Below are 26,365 nucleotides of genomic sequence, written 5' to 3'. Positions count from 1 at the left end.
ATAATACTTTTGGATTCTAAGCTAGATTTTGGTAGGTTATGTCAACACTGCTCAAATTATGTTAATACTTTTGGATTATGTCAAAATTTGAGCTTAGCCCAATTCACTATTGTAAATTCAAATTAATGAATTGAAAAATCATTAACAAAGAAAATCCAAGACAACAAAAATAGCTAACTGAAGCAAAAAAAAATTTCTAATTTGTTTATTATTTTATTTATCAGATACTAGTTATTACAAAAAAATATCTTACTATAAGAATGCTACAACATATCTCATCAGCAACATTTGTAATGTTAGTTTGAGGTCTGATTTTAAAGGTCACAACTATCTTTTATTATTCTGTACATTGAAGATTTTAAGTTTCCCCAAGAGGTTGATTTTGAAGCTCCAATCCTATATGTTATTACATAACATATCCCATCAAGAGAGAAAATTTTAATTAAATAAGTAAAATAATTTTAAAATTTGAAACATATGTGCTTGTAAGTGGGAAAAGTATAACTTGAGGTTATTAAATTTAAATTTTAGAATTTAGGAATGGATGAAAATAGAATATAATTTGACATTAATTTTAAAGATTGAACAAGACTAGAGAAGAGAAGAACAAAGTTTTAATTTATATTAGTCAAATGTGAAAGGGAATTTTAATTACAACTGTAAGCAAATCTTGATAGTGATAGAATTTAATTTTGTTAGTTTATGCTTCAGGACACACTAGTGATAGAATATAACCTATAAAAGTAAATTAATGATTCAAATTTCAACCTAACTTCACGTTTGATTTTGAAGGTTGATTATTCAGCATTTATTTTTTATTTTTTATTATTAGTACATGAAATTCTAAAACACATTACTTATATGACATATCTATGATACAGTAAAAGTTTTGAAAAGTTAGATATAAAACTTAAGAGTTAATCGTTGATTATCTCTAAAATTTTCTAAAACTATTTAGTTGATATATTTGAATTACATTACTCAAATTACTACTGCTGACATAACATTGATGATCAATCGGTGGTGATGTATAATAGCCCTCAATTATGACATGCGACGAACATAAATTAAAAATCTTTAAAAATATATAATTTAATAAAAAAATATAATTTTTCACATAAAGAATGAAGATGTATTTTTAGTAAATTTATATATTTTTAATTTTAATAAAATATCAATTTTTGTTATTATTATTTAAAAATATATAATATAATTTTATAAAATACATACAATTAAAAATATATAAAAGACTATAATATTATGAAAATATATAAAATTTTACAACATATAATATATAAATAAAAATTTATTTTATAAGTTTATAAAAATATATACATATATAAAAAGTTCAAAATTATAAATTTATAAAAGAACTAAAAGAACATCTACAATGAATTTGGACTAATTGCTGTTAAGATGCATTTGAATTTGAAACAATCTGTTTAGATTCATTAAAAACTTTTTATATTTTATATTTTATATATTTTAATTTCAAAACAATAACAATATCTTGATATTTTATAGATATATAATTAAAATATATAAAATTGTTAAAAAAATTACATCTAGAATGATTTTTGAGAAATGGACGTCCAAATTTAAATGCATCTAGATAAATATTTATCAAAATTTATTTTGAATAGTTCAATGATGATTTTGTAACTTTTAAAGTTGAATGATCAAAATATAAACCCACTAAGAATTTAAAGATATTAGTGTAATTTACTAAAGAAAAAAACAAATGACGACACTTCAACTGGATTATTTAAATATATATATATATATGTATATAAATCCTCAACTTATTCCGTTCTGTGTCTGTTCCATAAGTTAATTAGCAGTTTCATGGATCCAAGAGTGAAGTTCATTTCGGCAACAAAAGGAAAGCAACATAAAAAAGAATAAAGCTTATAATTTGTTCCAGGTGAAGCTTTCATGAATTGTACTATTTAGTGAGACTAAAAGATCCTATCATATGCTGTTTAGTGAAGAATCTGCACATAGGCTTGCCTATATATATATATACTCTTGCTAGATCATTTCCATATGCAAATATCTAAAAGAAATCAAAACCAAATTTGATCGTCAACAAACAAACATGGATCCCATCCTACTTTTCTTTGCAACCTTCTTCCCACTACTGTCTCTTGCATTCCTTATATTCTACAAAAAATCTAATTATGCCTCGAACCCTAACCTTCCGCCCGGCAGGATGGGATTTCCATACATCGGTGAAAGCATCGAGTACCTCTTAACAGGTCGAAGGGGTCACCCCGAGAAGTTCTTAAAAGATAGAATGGCCAAATACTCTTCGCAAGTCTTCAAAACTTCGATATTCGGAGAACCCATGGCCGTCGTATGCGGGGCTGTCGGTAACAAATTCTTGTTCTCCAACGAAAACAAGCTCGTCACTTCGTGGTGGCCGGATTCCGTGAACAAGATTTTCCCTTCTTCAACGCAAACGAGTTCGAAAGAAGAGTCGATCAAGATGAGGAAAATGCTGCCTAATTTCCTAAAACCAGAAGCCTTGCAAAGATACATAGGGATGATGGATATGATTGCCCAAAGACACTTCGAAGCCAGTTGGGAAGGCAAGCAAGAAATAACAGTGTTCCCACTTGCCAAAAGATACACCTTTTGGGTGGCTTGCAAAGTGTTTCTAAGCATAGAAGACCCCGTCCATGTATCTAAATTAGCCGACCTTTTCAATGCTTTAGCCGCCGGAATCATTACCGTCCCCATTGACTTACCGGGAACACCTTTCCGGCGAGCTATCAATGCTGCTGAAACCACCAGGAAGGAGTTGATGGCGATCATCAAGCAAAGAAAGATGGATCTCGCAGAAAATAAAGCAACCCCAGACCAAGATATATTGTCCCACATGTTGCTTGCAACCGATGAGAAGGGGCAGTACTTGAATGAATTGAACATTGCTGATAGGATCCTGGGTTTGCTGATTGGTGGTCACGATACTGCCAGTGCTACCGTTACTTTCATTGTCAAGTATCTTGCTGAGCTTCCTAACATCTACAACGAGGTTTACAAAGGTGTGATTTTCTAAACCCTTTATTAATCTGGTTCTTTTTCCCCATGCAAGAAAGAAATTAACACTTTGGTTAAGTGTCGTGGAAAAACAGATTACTTGTTTGTTTCTTTGTTTTTTTCCCTTCCATTCCTTTCGTATCCATTGATTTTTAGCCACGTAAAACAATTTTGGAAAATTATCATATCAGCATGGAAAAATTAATTGCAATCCATATAGCAACGAAATAGCCAAGTTAAAGCATTTCGTTTTCATTGGTTTAATCGGTACTCTAGTTACCCAACCAATTCAATAAAACTGAGAATAAACTCCAAAGTTTAGCTTAGTTTATGCAGCCATGTAAATTATTTTAAAATATCAAAATTCTATGCATTATCATCAAGTAAAACAAAAAATAGTAGAGGACTTATAAATAAATACTAATAATTTTACTTGAACATAAATAAATATTAAAATCTTATACCTAAACCCTTAAACCCATAATTCTAAATTTGAGGATTATTAATATTTATTTATAATATTTACGTTCAATACTTAATCATGTTTATATATTGATTTACAAGTCTTTCATATTTTATGTTTAATTTAATGAAGATGTGCCATGTTATTATTTGTTGATGGTGTGAATGAAATTGTAAAATTAAGGTTGAAATCGCATGAAATATAGGGTATTAATTTTTTTATAAATAGAAAAATAATGTTTATTATTTTGTAAAGTAACTGTGTGATTAAGTCACAACATTAACTCAAGAAATAATAGATAGATAAGGGATTAACTTGGTAAGTATGGAAAAAACATATGAAGTGGGAGTTGTTTAGATTAGGGCAAGAGAGTAAAAAAGTGTGACAAAGGGTACGTGTGGCAGAACAAATGGAGATAGCAAGATCAAAGAAAGAAGGGGAGATGCTAAACTGGGAAGACATAAAAAAGATGAAATATTCATGGAACGTAGCCTGCGAAGTGATGAGACTTGCGCCTCCGCTTCAGGGTGCTTTCAGAGAGGCCATCACCGACTTCACCTTCGCTGGTTTCTCCATTCCCAAGGGCTGGAAGGTTCCTTCTTTTTTTCTCTTGTGAAATCTTAACACACTCTCTCTCTATGTATAAAATTCCATGATCAGCAACTAAAATGATTTACTGGAACTGGAACAGTTGCATTGGAATGTGAATTCAACCCACAAAAACCCCGAGTGCTTCCCTGAGCCAGAGAAGTTCGAGCCTGCAAGATTCGAAGGCAGTGGACCAGCTCCTTACACATTTGTCCCCTTCGGAGGAGGACCAAGGATGTGTCCTGGGAAAGAGTACGCTCGTCTGGAGATACTGGTTTTCATGCACAATGTAATCAAAAGGTTTAACTGGGAAAAGCTGATACCTGATGAGATGATAATAGTGGATCCACTCCCCATGCCTGCTAAAGGACTCCCTGTTCGCCTCCTTCCCCATTAATCCCAACATGCAACTTATTTTCTCTTCAGCAATTTCAATAATTAAGACATCACAGTCTTAGCTCTCTCAAACAAGCAAAGCAAACCATTTCACTGCTATTCCTTCCCTTGTTGTTTCTCTCTTCTTCTTTCTTCATCTTTAAATCTTAAGGATAAACTTCCTCCGTACTATATTCATTGTGATACTGGTACTTTCTAAATTATAATAAATTTCTTACATCTTGATATAATATCTCAAATTTTGATATATATATATATATATTGGGGTTAAAGTATGCATATTGTATTCTTCACAAATTTGGTTTTCGTCAGTATAATTTTTATTTTTAAGAATTTAGTTCTTTTCTTTTCACATTTTAAAATTTAGATCCAATATTAAATCTATTTATGGTTGATGTGACATTTTAAAATAAAATAAAATCACTTGGTAGTAATATAATTAAAAATAACATTATAATAAATTTAAATTTAACAAAATAATTTTAAAAGTGTTGACAAAATAACAATTGCACTTGAAATTTAAAATCTAAAAATAAATAAGTCCTGAAAATAAAAATATAAAAACTAAATTTCAAATTTATGAAAAGCGTAATTAATTTTTATAATCAAATATTTCAATATTATTTCAGTCAAGTAAATTAACTCTAACACTTATGCAGAATTTCTAAATGAATTAGTTGAATAACTAATCACGTCAGCATTCTTTGTAAATTTTGTGGTGGAACATACATTGAAGAAGTATTTGATTCACAAGTCAAAATTTCACAGTTATCTAAATTGAATTTATATATTTCAATTTTCGACATTTTTACTTTTAAAATGTCTTTAATTAATTTAAATTTTAATATTATTAATTATTTTAATTAAAATATTAATGTAAGTTTTTTTTAATATTTTATCATGATGATGAATTTGAATGATTAGATTAACAAAAATTACATCAAAGTAGTGTTAATTATTTCACCACGTAAAACAATCATGTAGGAACAAATGAATACACCATTGAGATGTCAATATGTAACCTTTGGGATATTTGATCATAAATGTAACCCACTATAATCGAACCACATCGTGGGTAATTTTACAAGGAGATCTTTTAGCGTAATGTAATTACACTAGTTCTCGAATCGAAACCCTACATTGCCCCCACAAAAAGCCTTCATATTTCATTGATGTCAAATGGGTTTTCTTTTTTAACAAAAATAAAATGTTGTGAATGATAAAAAGGTCATCTGACCATATTATGAATGGCGGGATAATCTCAGGGGGCCTGCAACACCCGGCAATGATATTCTCCGAGGGCCCAGATCGGGAAAATGTTCCGATACGCTGAATAGCTGATCATACAGTTCTTATTGAACACTCCCATGATCTCCTGTGGCCGGGAAATGGTAAAACCAATCAGCAACGCGATGCATTAGTTATAATTTTCTCTTTGTAATTCCATTAAACAGGCAGAAGGTTTTGTTTAGTCTTACCCGATCATTTTGTACTTGCAGACAACTAAACCATGACAGGCATTTAATATTTGGAAATTAAGCACTGAAGAAACATAATTACTTCTAATTTTCTTAGACAAACATGATTTATATTATTTGGTCCAGGCACAGTTTTCTTCACTGATCTTTAACACAAACACATAAAACCTACTGTATTTACCTCTTGAGGAAAATCTCCATCCTCCATTTGAGAGTTAATTAATATCTTTGCAGCGCGGTGCAAAGGTGTTGGATCTCTCTCAGCCTTTTGTTACAAAACCAAAAAGGTCAGGTCAATGACATGTAAGCTGAAACATTCGTTAACGCTTAAAAGTATGTACACTGAATCAGCACGTTTAACACACAAAAACAGCGCCATACAACGTTATCATACATCCTGAATTCTGTAGAACATTAACCAATGAGAAGTTATACATACCTGCCCAGCTTCTATAAGAGCCAACATGGTCCAACTGGTATTAACAATATGCGGCCGGTTACCCTCAAGATTTGTATAAACCTAGTGAAACAAACAAGAAGTTTAACGCTACACGCAAGGAAAGTAGAAACATGAATCATCCCGATAATTAGTGCAATAGTCTTGTCTAATGCAGTGTACTAGGAATCTGAATTTCTAACATTGATGGTTCTCAATCAGATACTTCCATTTAAGGAAAGAGGTAAGTGCCAACAAAATGTATCTCAAAATAATCCATCAAATCATCAACAACTTCAAGACAGCCCTTAGAATTCTACATTTAATAAACACTCTTCAAGAAATGAAATGTTGAAAAACTATACAAATCAAAACTATTACTAGCTCAATATAACTAAAAGAAAGCTTCTTCTCATTGTTCAGACACTTTTTTCTTATTTAGCATGTAGTCCCTACCAATAGTCTCATTAGTAACTTACAGGAATGTTATCAAACATGCAGTCCTTACCAAGCAATTCAGATGAATTGGAATTTGAGAAAATCCAAGAAAATAACTTCAGAAAGATCATTGACACTTTACACAACTAGACACTAGAAGTTATAGCTCGTCTCAAATTTTTTGTGAAAAGGCAGATTCATTCCAGTTCAACTTTTAACCATACACCCGTCTGAATCCCCCTTATGTCTAGAATAGTAACTGGATATGCAGAGCCTACAAATAAAATGACCCAACCGAATCTTTGACCTGTTCAATGTGTTTTTCAAATAAATTTAGCTTAATTGGTTTGAGGTTCAATCCAATTGGACTATTATTTTTCTTTTCTTTTTTCTCTTGAAGCTGAGCCAAATGAACTAGAACTACTATATATTTAGAGCATAATTAGTAAATTCGAAGTGAGATTCCACAAAGTCAGACAGGCCTATCAAAGAACACGCAAGGAAATTCCAAAAATGATGGATCAAAACCTTGTTCTGGCATGATAAGTAGCTCTCTCCCCAACCACCTGTTACAAGCTCTTTGGACAAAAAAAAATCACATGCTTTACGAATATGAGAACTGTTCTTGTATGTTCTACCAGCAGCTGATAGCCCCTTTATTCCAAACCATCCAGCGTAACTGAAGCAGATGCCCCAGGATCCATACCTATCAAAATCTCCATTACTGAGTAAAAGTAATTTAAGAATGACAGCAAAATGCAAGTTCTTCAGCAAAAGCTACAGAGTCAGCCATGTTGAAGAAGTGATAAAAGTAGCAGAATATGTACATAAAAGTAATTATGAAGAATTATAGATCACAGAATACTATATAAACAAACCAAGAGCCATCTTCTGCTTGCATCTTTTCTATAAACTCCACAGCTCTACCAATACAATTTTGAATATCTTCTGTCCTATGCTCAGGATATAATTTCTTGAATGAGGCTAGTGCCTGAATGGCTGCCGAGGTACATTCAACATATCTATGTTGCCAGTCCATAAACATCAAATCAGAATGTAATTCAGTTAAATAAAAATGTCTTGAGAAGAAAATGAAGTATGCTGGGACCTTACGGGTAATCGATAACTATGTCACCAAAAGTTTCAGCAGGGTTGATTAACTGAAAATAGGAGAAAAACGAAATAGTGCAATTATACTGGCCACCTTACAAGATGCTTACGACAATTATGAAGGTTAAATTGTTGTCATAACAACTAATAATAAGAAAGCAAGCACTAAACCTTAGATACAGTATATTAGAGCTATGTTAACTCCATCTTTCATTTCAAGAATCAGTCTTTCTCCATCCAGTTCAATAAATTATATAGGGTACTTTCTTGTTCTCTCTTGTTTGTAAAATTATGGTAAGTCAGCTATTATACTTTGTTTTTACAATTTTTATTCCCAGATAGACTAACATCATTGTTTTTACTGCTTCATTGTTTACAATTTTATTTCTCTTTTTATTCTTTAGTAGCTTTGGCTATTATTTTTTGGTTAAAACCACATTTTCTTTTCTGATTCACCTTTTCGACTTTCAGTTGATAATGTGTATGCCTGTTCGTGTATTTGTATCTTTATTTGTTTGTGTGTGTATGGCTTTTGCGTTTGCGTTTGCTTGATGTAAAGAGAGAAAATTGACAAAGCCATGTACTTGTCAAGTAGTTACCTCCAACCACTGATAGGATCTTGTCAATTCATATGTTGCAAAACCACCATCAGCATTCTGCAGTGATCCAAAATCTAGTCAAATTTAAGAGAAATTTTGTATAACCAGATTTCAGATATGTCCCATTAAACTGACACAAAGTAAGTGTATCGAGGTAATGCTGGCAATTCACTAGTGTGTACTATAATAAAATCTTGATAAATGAATATTAGGTAAACTAATAATTTTTATTAATTAGTAGAATCTCAAAGTCCTGGCTCGAACCAGTGCATTAAAACAATACCAGTGCATTAAAACAATAACCTCATTGAATGCATAAGATAATAAAATACATGAAAGTTCATATAATGCTATGAGGAAAATTTTCACTTTAATTTTACTTCTCATTTAAGATTTCTAAAAAATGCATCTACATTTAATTGTATGTTCTTTCTACCTAAACCAAATTGAATCTAATAATTAGCTTCGCACTGCACAGAGGAGATTCACTAATTCTTTTCATGCTTAGCGAATGGTTTCATAAGTAAAGATTAATTGTTGTCTCTATCTAGTGTTTAGAATTTATAGATCATTCATGTATTTTGGTAAAAGGAAATAACAAAAATTGATACACATGTATAAGGATTGAAAACATAAAATTCTTTATAAATTTATCAATAAATGAATAATTTATTCATTTAGTTATAATTAAATAAACTCTTTATAATAATTTTTTAGTCAGAAAAATATTGTTTTATAGGGTTTTATTGTATTTATAAGTGAATAAATGACATCCATGTTGAAAAATTTTCAATTTCAATTTGTTTCAGAAACAGATAAATCTCAGGCAATAAACAGAGATTACTATCAAGAACTATCTATGGTGATATCTATCTGCTTGAAACCAAGTTCTATCCTTTTCTTTCATATTATGTCAAATTTTTGTCTTGACATAGTTGCCTAAGACTATTCAGGCTTTTCTTTTCCCTTTAGATCATTAAATATGTTGCATAATGGGAGGTGACATTTCCAAACTCTGGTGCCTAAATCAAAACCTAGGACCCATCTTCCTTTAGTGAAAAACGCAACACTAGGTTACAATACCATTAAGACTCTTTAAGTCATTTTCAGAGCTAAGTATAAGGCTCAAAATAAAAGGAATATATCACATTAGCAGGGACTGGTAAGCTCATTGGATAATAGTTTTAATGAGAAAGAACAAAGAATAAGATGCCTAAACCCAAACTCAGGACCTATCTTCCTTTAGCAAAAAGGCAACTAAAAGGCAACAAAAGGTTTCATTGGTATTAGTTATTTACAAAGCTAAGAAAAGAAGAAGAGAAGGCTCATAGTAAAAGGAATAAACTACATTATCAAGGACATGTAGTCTCATTAGAAAATAGTTTCTATGAGAAAAGGACAGATTATGGAGGTGCAACTTGCAAGGCATCAAACTTAAGCATCTCTAAATATTAATCCACTAGGGGGAAAAAGATCCACAAATATCAAAGTGATCACAAGCTTTTCTGATATCATGGTAAAACCTTCTTGCTTAAACTAGGTGGTCCACTAGGTAGCAGCTATTGAAACGAACATTTAAATACCACAAATAAAGGCTACAATATCCAAATAGGATTGGCTTGGCATAATTACACGAACCAAGCTCTTCTGTTATACCTAATTACTAAAAAATCACAAAACATTATACCTCTTAACACTGTATCAGCCTCATTTTGAGGTTTCCTCCATTTGTAACGCCAGTGGTGACCAATTACTAATTCACTAAACCCACCAGAACTTCTTAGAAGAATTTAAATACTAAACCAATGTAGCATCCAATTTACCTGTAGGGAAAGGATAACATTAACAGCATCATATAGCCAAATCACATTTAATGGCTCCCCAGCTGTTGCTGCTGGTAGTGTTGATAGTAATAATGCAGCCTGTACGTGGAAATCATTATTACTCAAATCTAAAATATTTTAGACTTTAGAGTCTCCTAGAGGTTTTTCATTATTTGTACCTTCAGCCCCTCTGATGTGCAGTCTGAGATGGGCCATCCATGATCTGCAGTTGAGAATGGCCAAGCACCCTTTGAAATATGACGATACCAGAAATTTAGATCCCCAGGGCAATTTTCTAACACCTGAAAACACAGAAACCTAATCAAGTTGAGGAAATTATGGTCAATGATACAACAATGATTAAAAGACTTCATAAATGAAACCTGGGAATATTTTAAGAAATCATGTGCTTTTCTTAAAACTGAACCATATTCGTCAGCAAGACCAGTAGAAATAATAGCTTGAATAGCAAAAGCAGTATCCCATAATTGACTTCCATTATAACCCTGAAATGAAATCATAAGAAATTAAGATATATGAGAATCAAGCACAATTTCTTGCACAGCAAAATATCTTTTCCCTAGCATAGTTCAAAAATATAATAAATTAAAACCAGAAAGTACCATTCTTAGAACTGCAATAAGACAAGAAAGGAACTAGATGAGTACAATGATGTAAATTTAAGAATCAGAAAAGCCAGTATTGTTCAGCACCTGCATCTTCATGCCATCTTCAGCTATCCACAAATAATCTAAGATTCTAGGTAGATGCAGTTTGAATGACTCTGAATATGGATCTTCCACCCAACAACAAAGCATATTCAAGACCTGCAGAATACAAGTTCTAGGAAATCAGAAACTCCTTGGAGTGAAGAGATGGATAAGATTCATGACCTCCTAAGCATCACTCCAGAGCTTTGCCATACTGAAGAAGCAACCTAATCTTAGTAAAGTGATATGAACGTTTACAGATTCCCTCCCCTTCATTGATTGCTAAAGCGAAATAACAACTACATGCTTTCTTCTATATCAAAATCTAAGATCATGTGCAATCATTCTCCAGGCTTACCTTATTCACAGGCCCTATGCATATATACCGGGTATTCTCATCTTCATAGTGTATATGCTGCATGACAATCTGTAAAGCTTTCTCCCTCAAGCTTTTACAAGGCCAGTATTTAAGCATAGGCTCATATAAATAGTGGAGAGATGCCCAAAGAATATCCTGAACCAGAGGATGTGGATAGTATAGATCTTCCTAAAAATATTTGGAAGAAGAAAAGAAATAAGTTCCAACCTTGAAATCTAAAGACAAGAACCATCATCTAGGCATTTGACTAGAAAAATAAACATGTTTTCACAAAAATGAAAATGGAATACCAGTGCAATTAGAGTTTGCTTACATACATATTCTCATACAGCCTTTCAAAGATAATTTAATTACAAAAGATAAATAATATTCTTATTTCTGTCATGGAAAAGCACAAGATTGTTAAATGAGTTTATTCATTTAAATGACTAAGAAAAATGCACAGCAAGTACTTTCATCATAACAATATCATGAGCTGGTTGCACTGGTTTTAATATTTCACAATCTTGTCTCTACTGCTTTAGTTTGATAGATAATGATGTGTGGATTACATAATCAATATATTAAACTGCAGATGGGAACTTGAGACAATATTAAAGAATTATAGAAAACCAAAAATTAATGGATGGGAAAATTATAAGGAAAATTATGAAATACTGACAACAAGCCTTTAACAATGCACAATGCCAAATGACAAACAAATTAAGGTCAAGAAGATTATTTAAATGGAAATACAAAATCTAGCCTTTCCTTGACAAGTTGGAACACAAACAAGAATATGAGACCTCTAGGAATATCAGTTGGAACAGATCTGTTAATTTCTCTACAAATGTCCCACTACTGATATGCGTTCATGGTTTATAAGTGAGGAAAAGGATTATTAACTTCTAACGATTATTTTACACATTGAACAGAAAGCAGTGAACATGACCATTTCACTCATTACGTAAATCTATGATCCCAGCAATCATATTTTCTACCGTTTATTTAAATTTTCCAGGAAATTCTGTTGAACTCTCTGTACTGGCCTGGTGAACTTTCAGCAACATATGATTTCAATTAAACTGCATTATTGTCAAGTGTCTTGGATATGCTAGAAGCAACTTCCTAAATACAATAACTATAAATTTAAAGAAAGAATGTTTAAGATGATTTATACATCAAAATTTCCAAAAAGAAGCAGACTAACCACATGAAATAACAAGAGTAGCTATAGGAAACAAGTAAAAGTAGTATCACTGGCTAATTGCCAAAACTTGCTGTACATATATAAAGAAACATTGTTTTTCACAGGCAAATGGTTAGCCAACCTGGGCACACGCGTTGCGAGCTTTATTCCAATCGACTTCATGGTAAGGAACCGTGTAGAGCTCTTTTCTCAAGGATAGAATTGTGGGTGTGATAGGACCCACAAACTTCTTCCCATACAAAAACGACATTGGCAGATACACCATTCGACAATGACACCACATTCTTCCTACAGAATTATACAAAATTATTGTCCAGAGTAGAATAATGTAGAACCTTTGGAACAGATATAAGACCTGTAAAAGGGAGACTATTTACTAACAAACTTTTGAAAGGAACCAGGTCAATGAAGTGAAGAAGGGAAAAAGTGAAACAGAAGCAAATCGAAAGATCAAAATCTTTATGATTTATATGGAAAAACCTATGGACTAAGAGTGGAAAAGTAAGTTATAGCAAAAGAAAAGCCCTCAAAGTGAAAAATAGCTACAAAATAGGAAACAAGATCCTCCAATATGAGTTGTCTTTATCTAAAATGAAAAATAGAAAAGAGGCTAGTGACTAAAACACACACGCACACACACATTCTATATTCTACATGGCTTGGAATGAAGAATTAAAAAACATAACCATCAAAAAGTAATTAGAAACCTGGATGAATAGGAAGAAAGTAAGGACATAGCCATACTTCTGGAGGCAGTGGATTATTCCCTGACCATTCATATGCTCCCAGCACCTATCAGGATCAAATATCGACAAAAGGTTGACACTGTGTTCAAAGTTTTACCCTTTTTCTAAAAATAACAAATAAGCAAATAGTGAAGACTGATTATATACCGAGAGCCACATTTTCCCCCATGACGTAATTGCAGTTGCACTACCATGTTCTAGGATCCACTCACGTGCTTTCTCAATTGCCCCTTCTCCACCTTCAGCACCTTCACCAAGCAGCCTCAAGCTAACATAATTTAACACAGTACCAAACATGGTGCTTGGACCTTCAATGTGAAGACCCCAACCACCATCTCTATTCTGCAAGAAAACAAACAACTCTCAGAACAGAGCAATTTTCTTCATTTGTTTATACGGTAATGACAATGCCAACTGACAGCGAATAGTTAGTAAAAGGCAGTTGACTTAAGTGGGTTGGTTTTCCTTTCATCCAGATAGCACTATGCTTGCTTAGAACAAGCTCAACTGATGTGAGAAACATTCCAGAGAGCTAGCAGACAATAATAACATAATTATGTCATGATTAGTGCATAACATAATATCTACTCAACAAGTGGAAATCATAAAAATCTTAAACACACACAGTGCACATTGCTTGCCTGATGATTGTACAGATATCTGCATATCTCATATTGATGCTCCTTTGATAGGACAGTATTCAAGGCTCCAGTAACATATAATGTAATAACCTGTTGCAGTTTATAAACAAAGATTAAATTACATATCATCCAATTATTAGTTGTTGAGAGATGCAACAATGTCAAGGTAATCAGAAAGCTATTGAAATGTAATTATCAGGGGATCTCAGAGTTAAAAAGACAGACATAATGACAAAATAAAGGATTGGTTCTTCCACTACACGTACAAATGTGAAATGTCAAAAGATTTTGAGAAGCAGCAATTTAATTTCTTTGTAGATTAAGCCACAGAAAAGACATTAGTAATTTCCACATTAACAGACAGATCAGAATCAGATATAGCTTTGTTAAGCCTTACCAAACCAGGAAGTAGAAACATAGGGCCCCCATAATCTCCTGGCCAATGACCATCATCTGCTTGTATTGTTGAATAAAAATCAAGGGCACTGCGCAATGTTGTCATTACAGCCTCTTCCTTGACATCTTCAAACTCTTCCAGTTTGGTTTGTGGTAAATTAGTGACAGATTGTTTCTCCTCCGCAAACTACATCCAGAAAGAACTACAATGACCTTCAAAATGCAAAATGGCTAAAACAATCAACAATGGTTTAGACGACGTGTCAAAAACAAGAAATCTTTTCTACACTCCTTAACTGTTTTCATATAATCTGGATATGAAGTTTACCACAGCAGAAGAGAAAAGTTTTAAGCTTCTTTTTCCTTTTTTGAAGTTTTTTGTCACATCATGAAATCAATCATAGAAGTAAAATTTCCCTGCAATGGAAAGACTAAAGAGAACTATATGGAAATCCCAACAGCAGAGAACCAATTCTTCCAAAATTGGAAAACAAAATACATGAACAACTAATTAACAAAAAACCCCAAATCCCAATTTCAGCACCCAGATTAACCTGAATTCTCATGAGAAGATCAGAACTGTGCTTTTTGTGGAAACGGTTATCCCGAAAACTCTGACGAGCCATTTCCACCTTAGAAAGCTCTTCCGGGGTTCCTGATTCAGGGCAGAATTCCCAGACTTGACGTCCCACATGATTGTTCAAACTCCTTAGCCATCCCCCACCATCTCCAACACTCCCTTTGGCAATCTTAAGTCTCCACATTTTGTTTAAGGAAAAAGCACACAGACTGAGTTGTCCACAATGTTTACTTCTTTGGCAAATGCTGGACTCCACAAGTGTTGAGTTTTGTTAACTATGAATGAGAGACCCTGCTGGAAAGTGATAGCAGACTGTCCAATAACACAACAAAATCTAAAATTTCGATGGTTTGATCAACAAATGTAAACAATTGGTGGGCTCCCATTGTGCATAATATTAGCATTATGCTACACTTGAAAACATAAATAAAATCTTAAAATGAATTACTTCTACTTGCTACCAAATGTAAGACCATTTTCTCAATTAAAATAATTGTTTTCTATATAATTATATTAAAAAATTTACTATCAACTCACACCATCATCTCGTGAAAATGCATATATAAAATTACTATGAATTTTAAAGTGATTACCTGCCGGCTGCCGCCTAACACCACCGGAAAGAAAGGCTCAAAGCCGGCGGCCGACTTTGTTTCAACCCCCAAAAAATCCTCTACGTATGCAATATAATAAATTCGCTAACTAATAGTACATAAGACAAAAACACGATTTGATTGATTGAAATTATTGTTTAATACAAATAAAGAAAATTAAAAGTTTGAGTACGAAATATTATCAAAATATACAAGCTATGATAAGTGTTGTCTACCATTTCAACCCTATCTAATAAGTGGGAATATTGTATTTTAATAGTGAGCTTAAACCTGATAATTTTTTTATATATAATTTAGGATTAAATCATATTTTGAGCTTAAACTTGATAAATTTTTCCTTTAAATTTTTGGTTTTAAATTTGACAATTATTTTATATTAGGGTTTGTATTTTTTATCTAATTTAGATCCTGAATCAGACTAATGTTCCCACATTGATAATTAATTTTTTATTTTTAAATTTATATATTTCTAATATATAATTTTAATATTTTAAATAAGTTGATTGATGAAGTTGTGGCTCCACCATGTTGAAAAAATTGCTAGAGCTATCTCCCTTTCAACTTTTCATCTCTAATAAGATTAAAATAATTTTATAAATGGGTGATGAATGGAATATGACAAAAAAGGGCGTCCACAATTTAAACACAAATTAGAGCTTGACCATTTTGAGATGTGAGTCATGATGGTGACAATACACGCATGTTTTCTTTTTATATAAAAAAGGAAGTTGGTTTTGATTACGATGGAAATTAGCTGTTGTTGGGTATAACATATAAGAAGAAAGAGGAGGAGGAAGACATAATGTCCTCAAGAGTCATAAACTAAAAATAGGGAAATAGTTTAAAACCGTCCAAGTTAATAGAGTAGGGCAAAAAAGGCTTAAAATTGGAAGGCGGAGCTAAGATTTCTCCGAGGCACAGCTCAGCTTGTAAACCACAAAAAAAAAAAAAAAAACCCAGGGCATAGGTTAGAATATAGGATTGTTTACTCAATTTCACCAACTTTGGACCCTCTTCATTCAATCCTTTTTATTACTAAATCCTCACCAACTCTTCTATTCTTGGGATTTTACGCCAACGTATCGTCGTGGCGTTTGTCCCCTGTTTTTTTCAACTCTCTTCATCCCTCACATTTCCTTCCCCAAAACGAAAAACGAAGGTATACAAGTCAATGTAAGGCAAAAAGGCCCGATAGTAAGCTCATGCAATCAAAACTCGTCATTTCTATTGAAGCCTGCCTTATCTGCTTAGACACCATTTCCACGTTGTAGCTTGCAATGGTAATGGGCACGCACATAGCTAGGCTTGTGCGCATGCCAAATCCCTCGTTATTTCTTGCACTTGTTCTTTTCTTATCGTTGGTCCACTATACATGCGGGGCTGGTGGTGATACGGAGACTGAGAGCCTCTTGACGTTTAAGGACTCGTTAACAATCTCATCGTCTCTTAACAATTGGAATGCTTCCGTTCCACCATGTATAGGAGATATAGGGAATTGGGTTGGTGTTCTTTGCCATGACAGTAAAGTTATCGGTTTGCAACTTGAAAACATGGGTCTAGCAGGGACGGTGAATATTGAAAGTCTCGGGGCATTGCATGAATTGCGCAGTTTAAGTCTCATGAACAACAATTTTGATGGTAAATTACCTGATGTGAAGAATTTAAGTATGTTGAAGGCTTTGTATTTGTCAAACAATCGTCTTTCTGGGGAGATTTCCGATGAAGAGTTCCAAGGGATGCTATCCTTGAAGAGAGTGTTTTTGGCAAATAATGCTTTTACTGGTAAAGTTCCTAAATCGCTAATCACCTTGCCTAAGCTAGCCATTCTGAAATTGGAGGGGAACCAATTTAGTGGCGTAATACCTGAATTTTATGGGAAGGAATTGAAGGTGGTGAACCTGGCTAACAATCAATTTGAGGGGCCTATTCCTGAAAGCTTAAGCAAAATGAGTGCAAACATGTTCTCAGGTACCCACAGCACGCATGCATGCATGCATGCCTTTAGTCAAGATATAATAAAATAAAGCCTTGATCCGCTAAAGGTAATTTGGCACCTATTTATTTATGTTTATATCTTTGTTGTGATGCAGGGAACAAAAATCTATGCGGGCCACCTCTCAAAGCATGCGGCATGAGCCCTCCGCCTAGTTCGCCACCTAGTCCTAGCGGCCCTCCACACAGCCCCCTTGTACCCACGGTTAAAAAGTCATCGACTGCTCTAACGATTGCCCTCATTGTGGTGTCTGTAGTTTTACTGGCGATTATTGCATTACTTGTTTTTTGTCTCGTCCGGAGGAGAGGAAGATCAATATCATCAGAGGAGGAAGCATTTGTTAATGAGTCAACTAAGCCGCCAGCAAGCGATGAAGGGGGAAAGAAAGTTCCAGAGACTTCTACTACTATTCATGTGAAAAGGTCTGAGCTAATATTCTTGAATGAGGATGTCCAAAGGTTTGATTTACAGGATCTGTTAAGAGCCTCAGCTGAGATTCTTGGTAGTGGGAATTTTGGTGCTTCATATAAGGCTATCATAGGGAAAGGTGAAGCAGTGGTGGTGAAGAACTATAAGCAAATGAATAACGTTGGCAGGGAAGATTTCCATGAACATATGAGAAGATTAGGAAGGCTAAGCCATCAGAACCTACTACCTGTATTGGCATATTACTATAGGAAAGAGGAAAAGTTATTGGTTTCCAAGTTCGTAGTTGATGGTAGCTTGGCCAGTCACCTTCATGGTCAGATTCCCATCCTTTTAACTTAAAGTTGCTAGCTAGTACTTACAAATTATAGTCACTAACTCTATTTTTGTGTGGGTGGGTGCAGCCAACCGCTCTGAAGAGAAACCTGGTCTTGATTGGCAAACTCGGTTGAAGATCATAAGAGGTGTTGTGAAGGGTTTGGCATATCTCTACAACGAGCTTCCTACCCTAGTTGTTCCACACGGTCATCTGAAATCTTCCAATGTGCTCCTGGACATGAACTTCGAGCCATTTTTATGTGACTACGCATTGAGGTCGGTGATAAACCAAGAGCAAGCTCACTCGCTGATGACTGCTTACAAATCACCAGAGTATGCGATGAATGGCCGCATAAGTAGGAAAACCGATGTCTGGTGCCTGGGAATACTCATCTTGGAAATCTTAACGGGTAGGTTCCCAGAAAACTATCTGACGCCAAGTTACGACAGCAAAACGAATTTAGCGACGTGGGTGAACAAGATGGTGAAGGAGAAGAAGATCAGTGAAGTGTTCGACACGGAGATGCAAGGAACGAAGAACTGTAAAGGTGAGATGATAAGCCTATTGAAGATCGGGTTAAGTTGTTGCGAAGAAGATGCGGAGGCAAGACCAGAGCTGAAGGAAGTAGTGAAAGAGATTGAAGAGTTGAGAGAGGAAGATGATGATGACGACGTCTCTTCCACCATAGGCGAAGTGAATGCAGTTATCTCTGGGGAAAACGGTTTTAAGGATGAGGAATCCTTCTTCAGTCGTTGAGCTGTGAGATGATGAAGGGGAGCAAGCACACCTTGATGAATGTAAGAATGGATAACCCAGCTATGTCTTCATGAACAACATCATGGTCCGCGGGGAGCTAGCTTTCTCCATATGTAAACAATGAAAACTTGGCTGGGCTGTAACTCCAGACATGAAGCCTTCATACATTTCTAACATGGTGAAGAAACCCGAAAAAAAGAAAAGCAAATATTTGATAGAGAATTCTTTTAAATGGAAAAAGAAAAAAAAATACAAATACAAATATTTGTTCCTAGCTTTTTATTTGTTATATTAGTTATTCTAATAACTTTCTCCAATAATTTCTATAATAACATAAATTAAAAGCATAATAAGCTTAATTAATAAACAAATATGGTTCTTCGGCCTATGTGAGGTTTCAGGCTTACACATATCTTTATTTTTTTATTTTTGTGTACATGTTAACACTTAAAATTTAATTATCATTTTATTTTCACATAACCTGTTTCCTTTTTTTTATAACATTATTATCACAATCAAATTGTGAATGCTTATGATCTATATCACCCACATCAACTAATAACTTTATTAATATTATTATTATTATTATTATTATTAAAATAACAAATTTTAGCGACAAACATTAATTGAGTTGCTCACGGCTGATTTCTTTTCTTTTCTTTTCTTAGAAAAAGAAGCCATCCCACGCTTATTATTATTATTGGATTGTAAAAAAGTATCAGCAAAAAGCTAAGAACATTATTTGATTCTGAAATGATGAGTTCAAACCCCGTCAATTTTTCTTCCTCTTCAATAAAATCTCACATTTTACCTTAACAACTAAATTATTGTATTCTTCAATTTAATAAATTATTGTATTACTTGAAAATTAATTAAATTATTACAATCTCACATTTACATTAACTAGTGGTTGAAGGTTTGATGTTCACTTTAAATATAGAGCAAATTTAAAACTTATGACTAGTATTTATCCATTTAATGAGCCTACAAAATGAAGAATTAATTATTGGACTCACCAATAAATACCTTAATAAATCAAATATATATAATTTATATAACAAATTAAAATCGCCTCAAATGGAAAAGGTTGGATATATGTTAGCAATTTGATAGTAGCATTTCACCAGAATAATAATCACAACATAAAATACCTAATGTTACTCTAATAACTCATATCCACTAATATCAAGCGGTGGAGTTAGAAAAATTTTTGGGAGGTCGGAATTAAATTATATTTTTACGATAGTAAAATATAATTTTACTATTTAATAGTCTATATCTTTATAATTTTAGAGGATTAAATCAAATTTTTATTATTTTTGGGAGGCCAAAATACAATTTTACTATTATTAATTTAAAATTTCATAAATTATAAAGAATTTAAATGAAAAATTTTTCATTTTATAGGAGATCGGAGCCCTACCAACCCCCCTTGGCTCCGCCACTGCCAATAATTTTAATATGATCATGTTTGGGATCAAACTCTCTTTTTATCTTTCCATCTATTACTGTCTAGTAAGTATAAGTTTATTCTATAAATTAACTTTACACATATGAACAATGATTAGTTATTATTGTATTGCTAAATAATAAACAATACATCTCAATCACAAGTTTATTCTAATTCATTAACAGTACTTCTATTTATATCCACTCGATAATAATTACTGATCATTATCCTTTTTTGTCTTGCTTTTAATTAGTACAAATTAATGGTGAGTTTGGATGGATGGTGCGTTTACCTGCGGTTAATGTAAAAACAGTGGTGGCATTGAGATTAGATACTATAGCATGAGACAAAAAATAAGCATAACGCACCGCACCGCACCCAATCGTCCTCCAAACCTAAGGCATATTATTATTTTCTATAATTCGCTCATGGAAACAGTGAGAGGGGAAGAAATATATGCCTCAATTTTTTTTTAATATTCTTTATATATGTTTTATAGTCCATGTTTAAGGTTTGTGGCTATTCATTTCAATAATATCGTCTCTAAAATTCAACCCTAAATCTTTTATCTAAGAATGCAATATACCTTATTATTATTCATAATTATTTGTTGGTTAATATAGTCCTCCATTTTTAATTATTGTAACGTTGATTGATTTCCAACACAAGTTTCGGTCAAAGGGTTCTAATTATTGAGGAATTTATTTGACAACCAAAATAGACAAAAGCTAAAACAAGGGAGCTGTTAAAAAGAAGACAATAAAAGGCAATGCATGGTCAAAATCAGAATTTTGATGCCTGCTGTAAAGGGGATTAGAGGAAAAAAGAGAGGTTTTAGGCCTCCCAAAACTAGTTCTAAACTTCCCTTCTGATAATAACAAATGATGATCCGTAAGGTAGTTTTTGTCAACAAAAACTAGAATCTTCATTTTGCCATTATAACCTGGGTCACTAAATATTCATTTTATATATTTATTTATATTCTAATTAAAAACACTTTAAAAAACCAGCTAGTTTTGTTTTTCCTTGGGTATTGTTTTCATTCTTTGATTAAGCTTTAAGGAAGAAGAAGAGAAAATAAAAAAAGAAGACAGCAAAATGTGGCATCCAAAGGGACATAGTACAGTATCAAAGAAAGGGGGTGGTGGTGGCAATGGGCTGGTAGCGGTAGCCATTGATAAGGACAAAGGGAGTCTACATGCTTTCAGATGGGCCGTTGAGCAGCTTCTTTCCAAAAGCCAAACTGTTGTTCTTATTCATGTTAATAAACCATCAGCCGGTAACTCTCTGTCGAACTCTTGGTTCATGATCCATGCTCCAATATTCTTATTTAAGTTTTACCCTGGTGCAGGTAATGGTCATGTTAGCGAACCCGGCACCAACAAGCAGATGAAGGATAAGCTATCTAGGGAACTGTTCCTCACCTTCCATTGTTTTTGTACTCGAAAAGACGTAAGTTTATGAAATCGAATGCAACCCTTTGAGCAATTGTGACGATTGCTTTCTTTCATATCAAGTATATATCATCGCGTAGCCTAGTAGAGGCCCAGGGGTAATGCTCCTAAAGTTTAAAATTTTTACAATTTAACCATTTATAGATATGGTAGGATCCTCCAAAAAATATAAGTAAAGCCGACTAAGGTTTAAGATTTTTTACAATTTCCTCCTTTGTATACAAATTATAGTCTTCCCAAAAATTATTCTTGATAAAAACAAAGAAAATATTTCTGAAAAAGCTAAATTATTCATGATAACTTTTGAATGACATTTTATTAAATAATAATTTAATATTAAAAGAAAAAATATGAACATATTTTTATCATCTTTCTTTTCATATTCATGCCTAGCAAGAAAAGAAGAAAAGAATTCTGCATCATTTTCCTCCAATTTTAAGTATAAAGTATGTTTTTCTTTAAATTTTCATAGATTTTGAATCTTTGAAACTTATTTTATGCATATGTATTAAAGGCTTGTTTTGAATTTTCGCAACAAAATGGACGATGAATTTCTTATAGATAATATTGTCGTTTATATTGAGAGAGATTGTTGAAACTTTTGATTCAGACTTTATATTTAATGATTTTTTTCCTTAAAAGAACATCGTGCACAATTTTAAGTAATGATATACTATTTTTTCTTAATTGTTCTTTTTAAATAGGTATTTTTGCTCAAATAATGTGAAAAAATAATTAATTACCAAAATAGGCACCACACCAATTATTTACGAAAATGGGCAAAATCTACGGTACTCAGTCGGTGCCGTTGACGTGTCAAGCAACACTCCCAAATTTTTCAGCAAATCATTCGGCCATCATTATCTTTTAAAAGTTGTTTTTTTGGTTTCGTCACTGTGTTAGGCGGCACTGGTGCATATTTGGATGAGCATGAATTCGGTTTTAAGTTTGCGGCTTAATTGTGAAAACTATACTTGTTTTTGGAGGATCAAATTTGGTTGATTTTGGATAATCATGAATTGGTCAATTTGGATTGAATCGATTGTTATGCTGGAATATTACTTCTTTTAAATCTATTGTTTTTATGTTTAAATCGATTGTCATATTAGAATATTACTCCTTTTAAATCGATTATTATGTTAAAATATTATTTCTTTTGAATCAATTGTTGAAATGTTTGAATCGTAACATGCCTAATTTTAATTTGATCTCCTCATAAATAATATCCTCGCTCTGCCACTATATAGAAATGATATTTATTTGGTTTGATTTGTAACAGATACGTTCTCTTGATATCATACTTGAAGGTTCAGATATTGTAAAAGCATTGACGGAATATGTTTCTTACGCTGCAATTGAGAAATTGGTTCTTGGTGCCCCTTCTCGAAGTGGATTTATGAGGTATTGGTTAGATAAGAACCCAATATGATTGGTTTTGCAGGAGAAATCAGATTTTAAACTTTAAATAGCAACAAGTCTGTCTGAAATGAGAAACAAACGTTAATAATGAGCTTTTGTGTAGCGAATGTAATAGTTAGGGTAACATCACCACCTAGCCTAGAGTAAAAATTAAAAGAATGATGGCGCTTCTTCAGCACTGAAATTCTTTCTTATCCAAACGATGGTTATGCAGAAAATTCAGGGCCGACATACCGACCTGTGTATTGAAAACTTCACCGGACTTCTGCACTGTATATGTCGTTTCCAAAGGAAAGGTCTCTTCAGTACGAAACGCGGTTCGTTCAGTGCCGTTTGCCTCCCCATTACTTGATCAAATTAAGAAACCTGAGAGCGTTAACCCTGGCTATTCTTTGAGCAAGATCTCCCTGAATAGTGCTACTAGTCAAGGAAAAGGAGGTTTGTGTCCCTTCTACACTAAAAGTCCTTTCAATCTAGTTTTCATTTACATATCTAGACTTGCTGAAGGTGTAACATCTGTTTGTCGACCATGCAGCTGATGGTAGGTCAATGACCAAGCCTCGTATTTCAACCGACAGCAATGCCAGGCAAGTCTTGAGAAATAACCCTGATACACAAATCGAAGTTGGATGCAGTTTTAAAAGAAATCGGATTCTTGTAGGAAATGGGATGAAAAATAAGTTGTAATCAGTACGAAGATATTTGTTTTATGATGACATGACCTTGCTGGTGAAACTAACCATCGTGTTTATAAAATCAGGTCACCGATCTACGGCCCAAGAGCCAGTCTTCAGAAAATGTTTGGGGACTTACCAGAATCGGATACTGATATATCATTTGTCAGCTCAGACAGAGCAAGCACTGACCGTAGCTCTTCTTCGTTCTTCGATTCATTCCTTGATTCTAGGCGATTATCAAACAGCACGGAACAGAGCTTAGGATCAATGCGTTTAGGAATGAGGTGGCCTGACCGTAGTTCTCCACATGAGTCCTTATCAGGATACGATAGTGGAAGATCATCTTGTTCATCTCAGCATCCGGTACGTTAATCACCATCTCTCATATTGAAGACTAGTTTTATGATAGCCACCTGCAGGTTCCATTCATCTCTTATCATTGCACATTTAAGATGCATGCCAAAGTTTAAGCACCTTGAGTACAGAACTTGTGTGTTTGTTTTAACCTCCCTCAATAAGTTTATACTAACCATTATCGGCACAAGCAGGACGAAGTCGAAGTTGAAATGAGGAGACTAAGGCAAGAATTGAAGCAAACAATGGACTTATATGGTAATGCATGCAGAGAAGCACTTACAGCAAAGCAACAGGTACAAGCATCAAACATGTCATCTTCAAGCACCCCTCCTTGTGAAATTTTCTGAATCGTAGAGACTTTTTTACTTTAGGCAATGGAGCTGAAACAAACCCAAAATCAAGATCGAAAAAAATTGGAAGAGGTACGACAAGCGGAGGAAGCTGCAACGTCAGCTGTAGAGAAGGAGAAAGCCAGGTGCCAGGCAGCCATAGAAGCAGCTTTAGCAGCACAGAAAGAGGCAGAATTGAAAGGAAGAACGGTTGCAGGAGGGGAAATACTAAGAGAAACAGCGGAAATGAAGAGGATGTTGGAGATTCTATCCCAAGGTAATGTCAAATACAGAAGATACACCATTGAGGAAGTTGAAGAAGCAACAAATAACTTTGCCCTTTCTCGAAAGATCGGAGAAGGAGGTTATGGTCCTGTCTTTAAGTGTAACCTCGGTCATACACCGGTAGCGGTTAAAGTTTTACGTCCAGATGCTGCACAAGGGAGATTACAGTTCCTGCAGGAGGTGAGAAACAGATAATACAATTGAATAAAAAGATTGTTGAAAGACAAGAATTAGTTGAACTTGATGCTGTTGATTATGATTGTGCAGATTGAAGTGCTGAGCAGCATGCGCCATCCCAACATGGTACTACTTCTAGGAGCTTGCCCAGAGTATGGGATCCTAGTGTATGAGTACATGGGTAGGGGAAGCTTAGATGATTGTCTATTTAGGAAAGGGAACCACCACCAAGCACTGTCTTGGCAACACAGGTTCCGAATAGCTGCAGAGATTGGAACAGGCCTGCTTTTTCTCCATCAGAGAAAACCAGAACCAATTGTGCACCGTGACCTGAAACCAGGCAACATATTGCTGGATCAAAACTACGTTAGCAAGATCAGTGATGTTGGGTTGGCGAAGCTAGTTCCTCAAGCTGCAGAGAACATGACACAGTGCTGCGTAACATCAGCAGCAGGAACATTTTGCTATATAGACCCGGAATATCAACAAACAGGTATGCTGGGGGTAAAATCCGATTTATATTCCTTAGGGATCATACTCCTTCAACTAATAACAGCCAGGCCACCAATGGGGTTGGCTCACTACGTGGAGCAAGCAGTCGAGAGAGGCACGTTTCATGAGATGCTGGACCCTTTGGTACCCGACTGGCCAGCTGAAGAAACCTTGTCACTGGCGAAACTAGCACTTCGATGTGCGGAACTGAGACGGCGAGACAGGCCGGATCTGGGGAAGGATGTGTTACCAGAACTGTGTCGACTGAGAGAGATTGCTGAAGAGAAGATGACCGGTTCCTTTTATGCTGCTTCCCCTATGTAAAGCCAAGCTCCTTTTTCAAGTGAGAGCATTTGAAATTCTGGAACATAATTAAAATAATAACTAGTTCTACAGTATTACCAAAATTGTTTCTCTTGTTGTATTATGTCCTCCGTAGTCCCTACCAATCTTTGAAGAAGAAAAAGATATTACTTTTCAGTTTCATTAGTTGTTTTATTACTGGAATCAAACCTGCTATTATTATTATCATTATTTATTATGGAAGGTGATGATGATTACAGCGGTTTCAACAAGTCCAAATTCCTAATACAATTATTATAT

At 34.0% G+C, this 26,365-nt stretch overlaps 4 protein-coding genes across 6 annotated transcripts; 3 read left to right on the top strand and 1 right to left on the bottom strand.

The window, feature by feature from the left end:
- The first annotated feature begins 2,094 nt into the window (after positions 1-2,094).
- On the top strand, positions 2,095-4,641 carry LOC105767622 (beta-amyrin 28-monooxygenase). Its single transcript, XM_012587192.2, has 3 exons — positions 2,095-3,047; positions 3,910-4,097; positions 4,197-4,641. Exons 1-3 carry the CDS (start codon positions 2,099-2,101, stop codon positions 4,488-4,490), a joined length of 1,431 nt encoding a protein of 476 aa, XP_012442646.1. The 5' UTR covers positions 2,095-2,098; the 3' UTR covers positions 4,491-4,641.
- Positions 4,642-5,491: 850 nt separating this feature from the next.
- Positions 5,492-15,781, bottom strand: LOC105769786 (cycloartenol synthase). Of its 3 annotated transcripts, none has more exons than XM_012590647.2 (19): positions 15,608-15,781; positions 14,989-15,326; positions 14,436-14,621; positions 14,039-14,128; positions 13,545-13,739; positions 13,359-13,443; positions 12,773-12,939; positions 11,442-11,630; positions 11,087-11,200; positions 10,757-10,879; positions 10,553-10,675; positions 10,374-10,472; positions 8,551-8,607; positions 7,955-8,001; positions 7,720-7,863; positions 7,370-7,547; positions 6,407-6,487; positions 6,149-6,232; positions 5,492-5,864 (listed from the first exon to the last, which is right to left on the bottom strand). In XM_012590647.2, the coding sequence occupies exons 2-19, from the start codon at positions 15,196-15,198 to the stop codon at positions 5,751-5,753; spliced, it is 2,286 nt and encodes a 761-aa protein (XP_012446101.1). In that variant the 5' UTR covers positions 15,199-15,326; positions 15,608-15,781; the 3' UTR covers positions 5,492-5,750. The 3 variants fall into 3 exon arrangements, with proteins under 3 accessions (XP_012446101.1, XP_012446102.1, XP_052487175.1); XM_012590648.2 differs by having other exon boundaries at positions 14,989-15,305; XM_052631215.1 differs by having other exon boundaries at positions 14,989-15,259.
- An 847-nt stretch (positions 15,782-16,628) lies between these two features.
- LOC105765780 (pollen receptor-like kinase 4) lies at positions 16,629-19,446 on the top strand. Its single transcript, XM_012585030.2, has 3 exons — positions 16,629-17,596; positions 17,719-18,363; positions 18,452-19,446. The coding sequence occupies exons 1-3, from the start codon at positions 16,906-16,908 to the stop codon at positions 19,120-19,122; spliced, it is 2,007 nt and encodes a 668-aa protein (XP_012440484.1). The 5' UTR covers positions 16,629-16,905; the 3' UTR covers positions 19,123-19,446.
- A 2,186-nt stretch (positions 19,447-21,632) lies between these two features.
- LOC105768819 (U-box domain-containing protein 52) lies at positions 21,633-26,273 on the top strand. Its single transcript, XM_052630988.1, has 8 exons — positions 21,633-22,024; positions 23,306-23,427; positions 23,660-23,887; positions 23,991-24,032; positions 24,206-24,485; positions 24,671-24,772; positions 24,851-25,273; positions 25,361-26,273. Exons 1-8 carry the CDS (start codon positions 21,671-21,673, stop codon positions 26,084-26,086), a joined length of 2,277 nt encoding a protein of 758 aa, XP_052486948.1. The 5' UTR covers positions 21,633-21,670; the 3' UTR covers positions 26,087-26,273.
- The last annotated feature ends 92 nt before the right edge of the window (positions 26,274-26,365 follow it).

This window comes from Gossypium raimondii, chromosome 5 (genome assembly GCF_025698545.1).
Source record: "Gossypium raimondii isolate GPD5lz chromosome 5, ASM2569854v1, whole genome shotgun sequence".
Classification (NCBI taxonomy): Eukaryota; Viridiplantae; Streptophyta; class Magnoliopsida; order Malvales; family Malvaceae; genus Gossypium; species Gossypium raimondii.
This window is presented reverse-complemented; position numbering and strand designations above follow the sequence as displayed.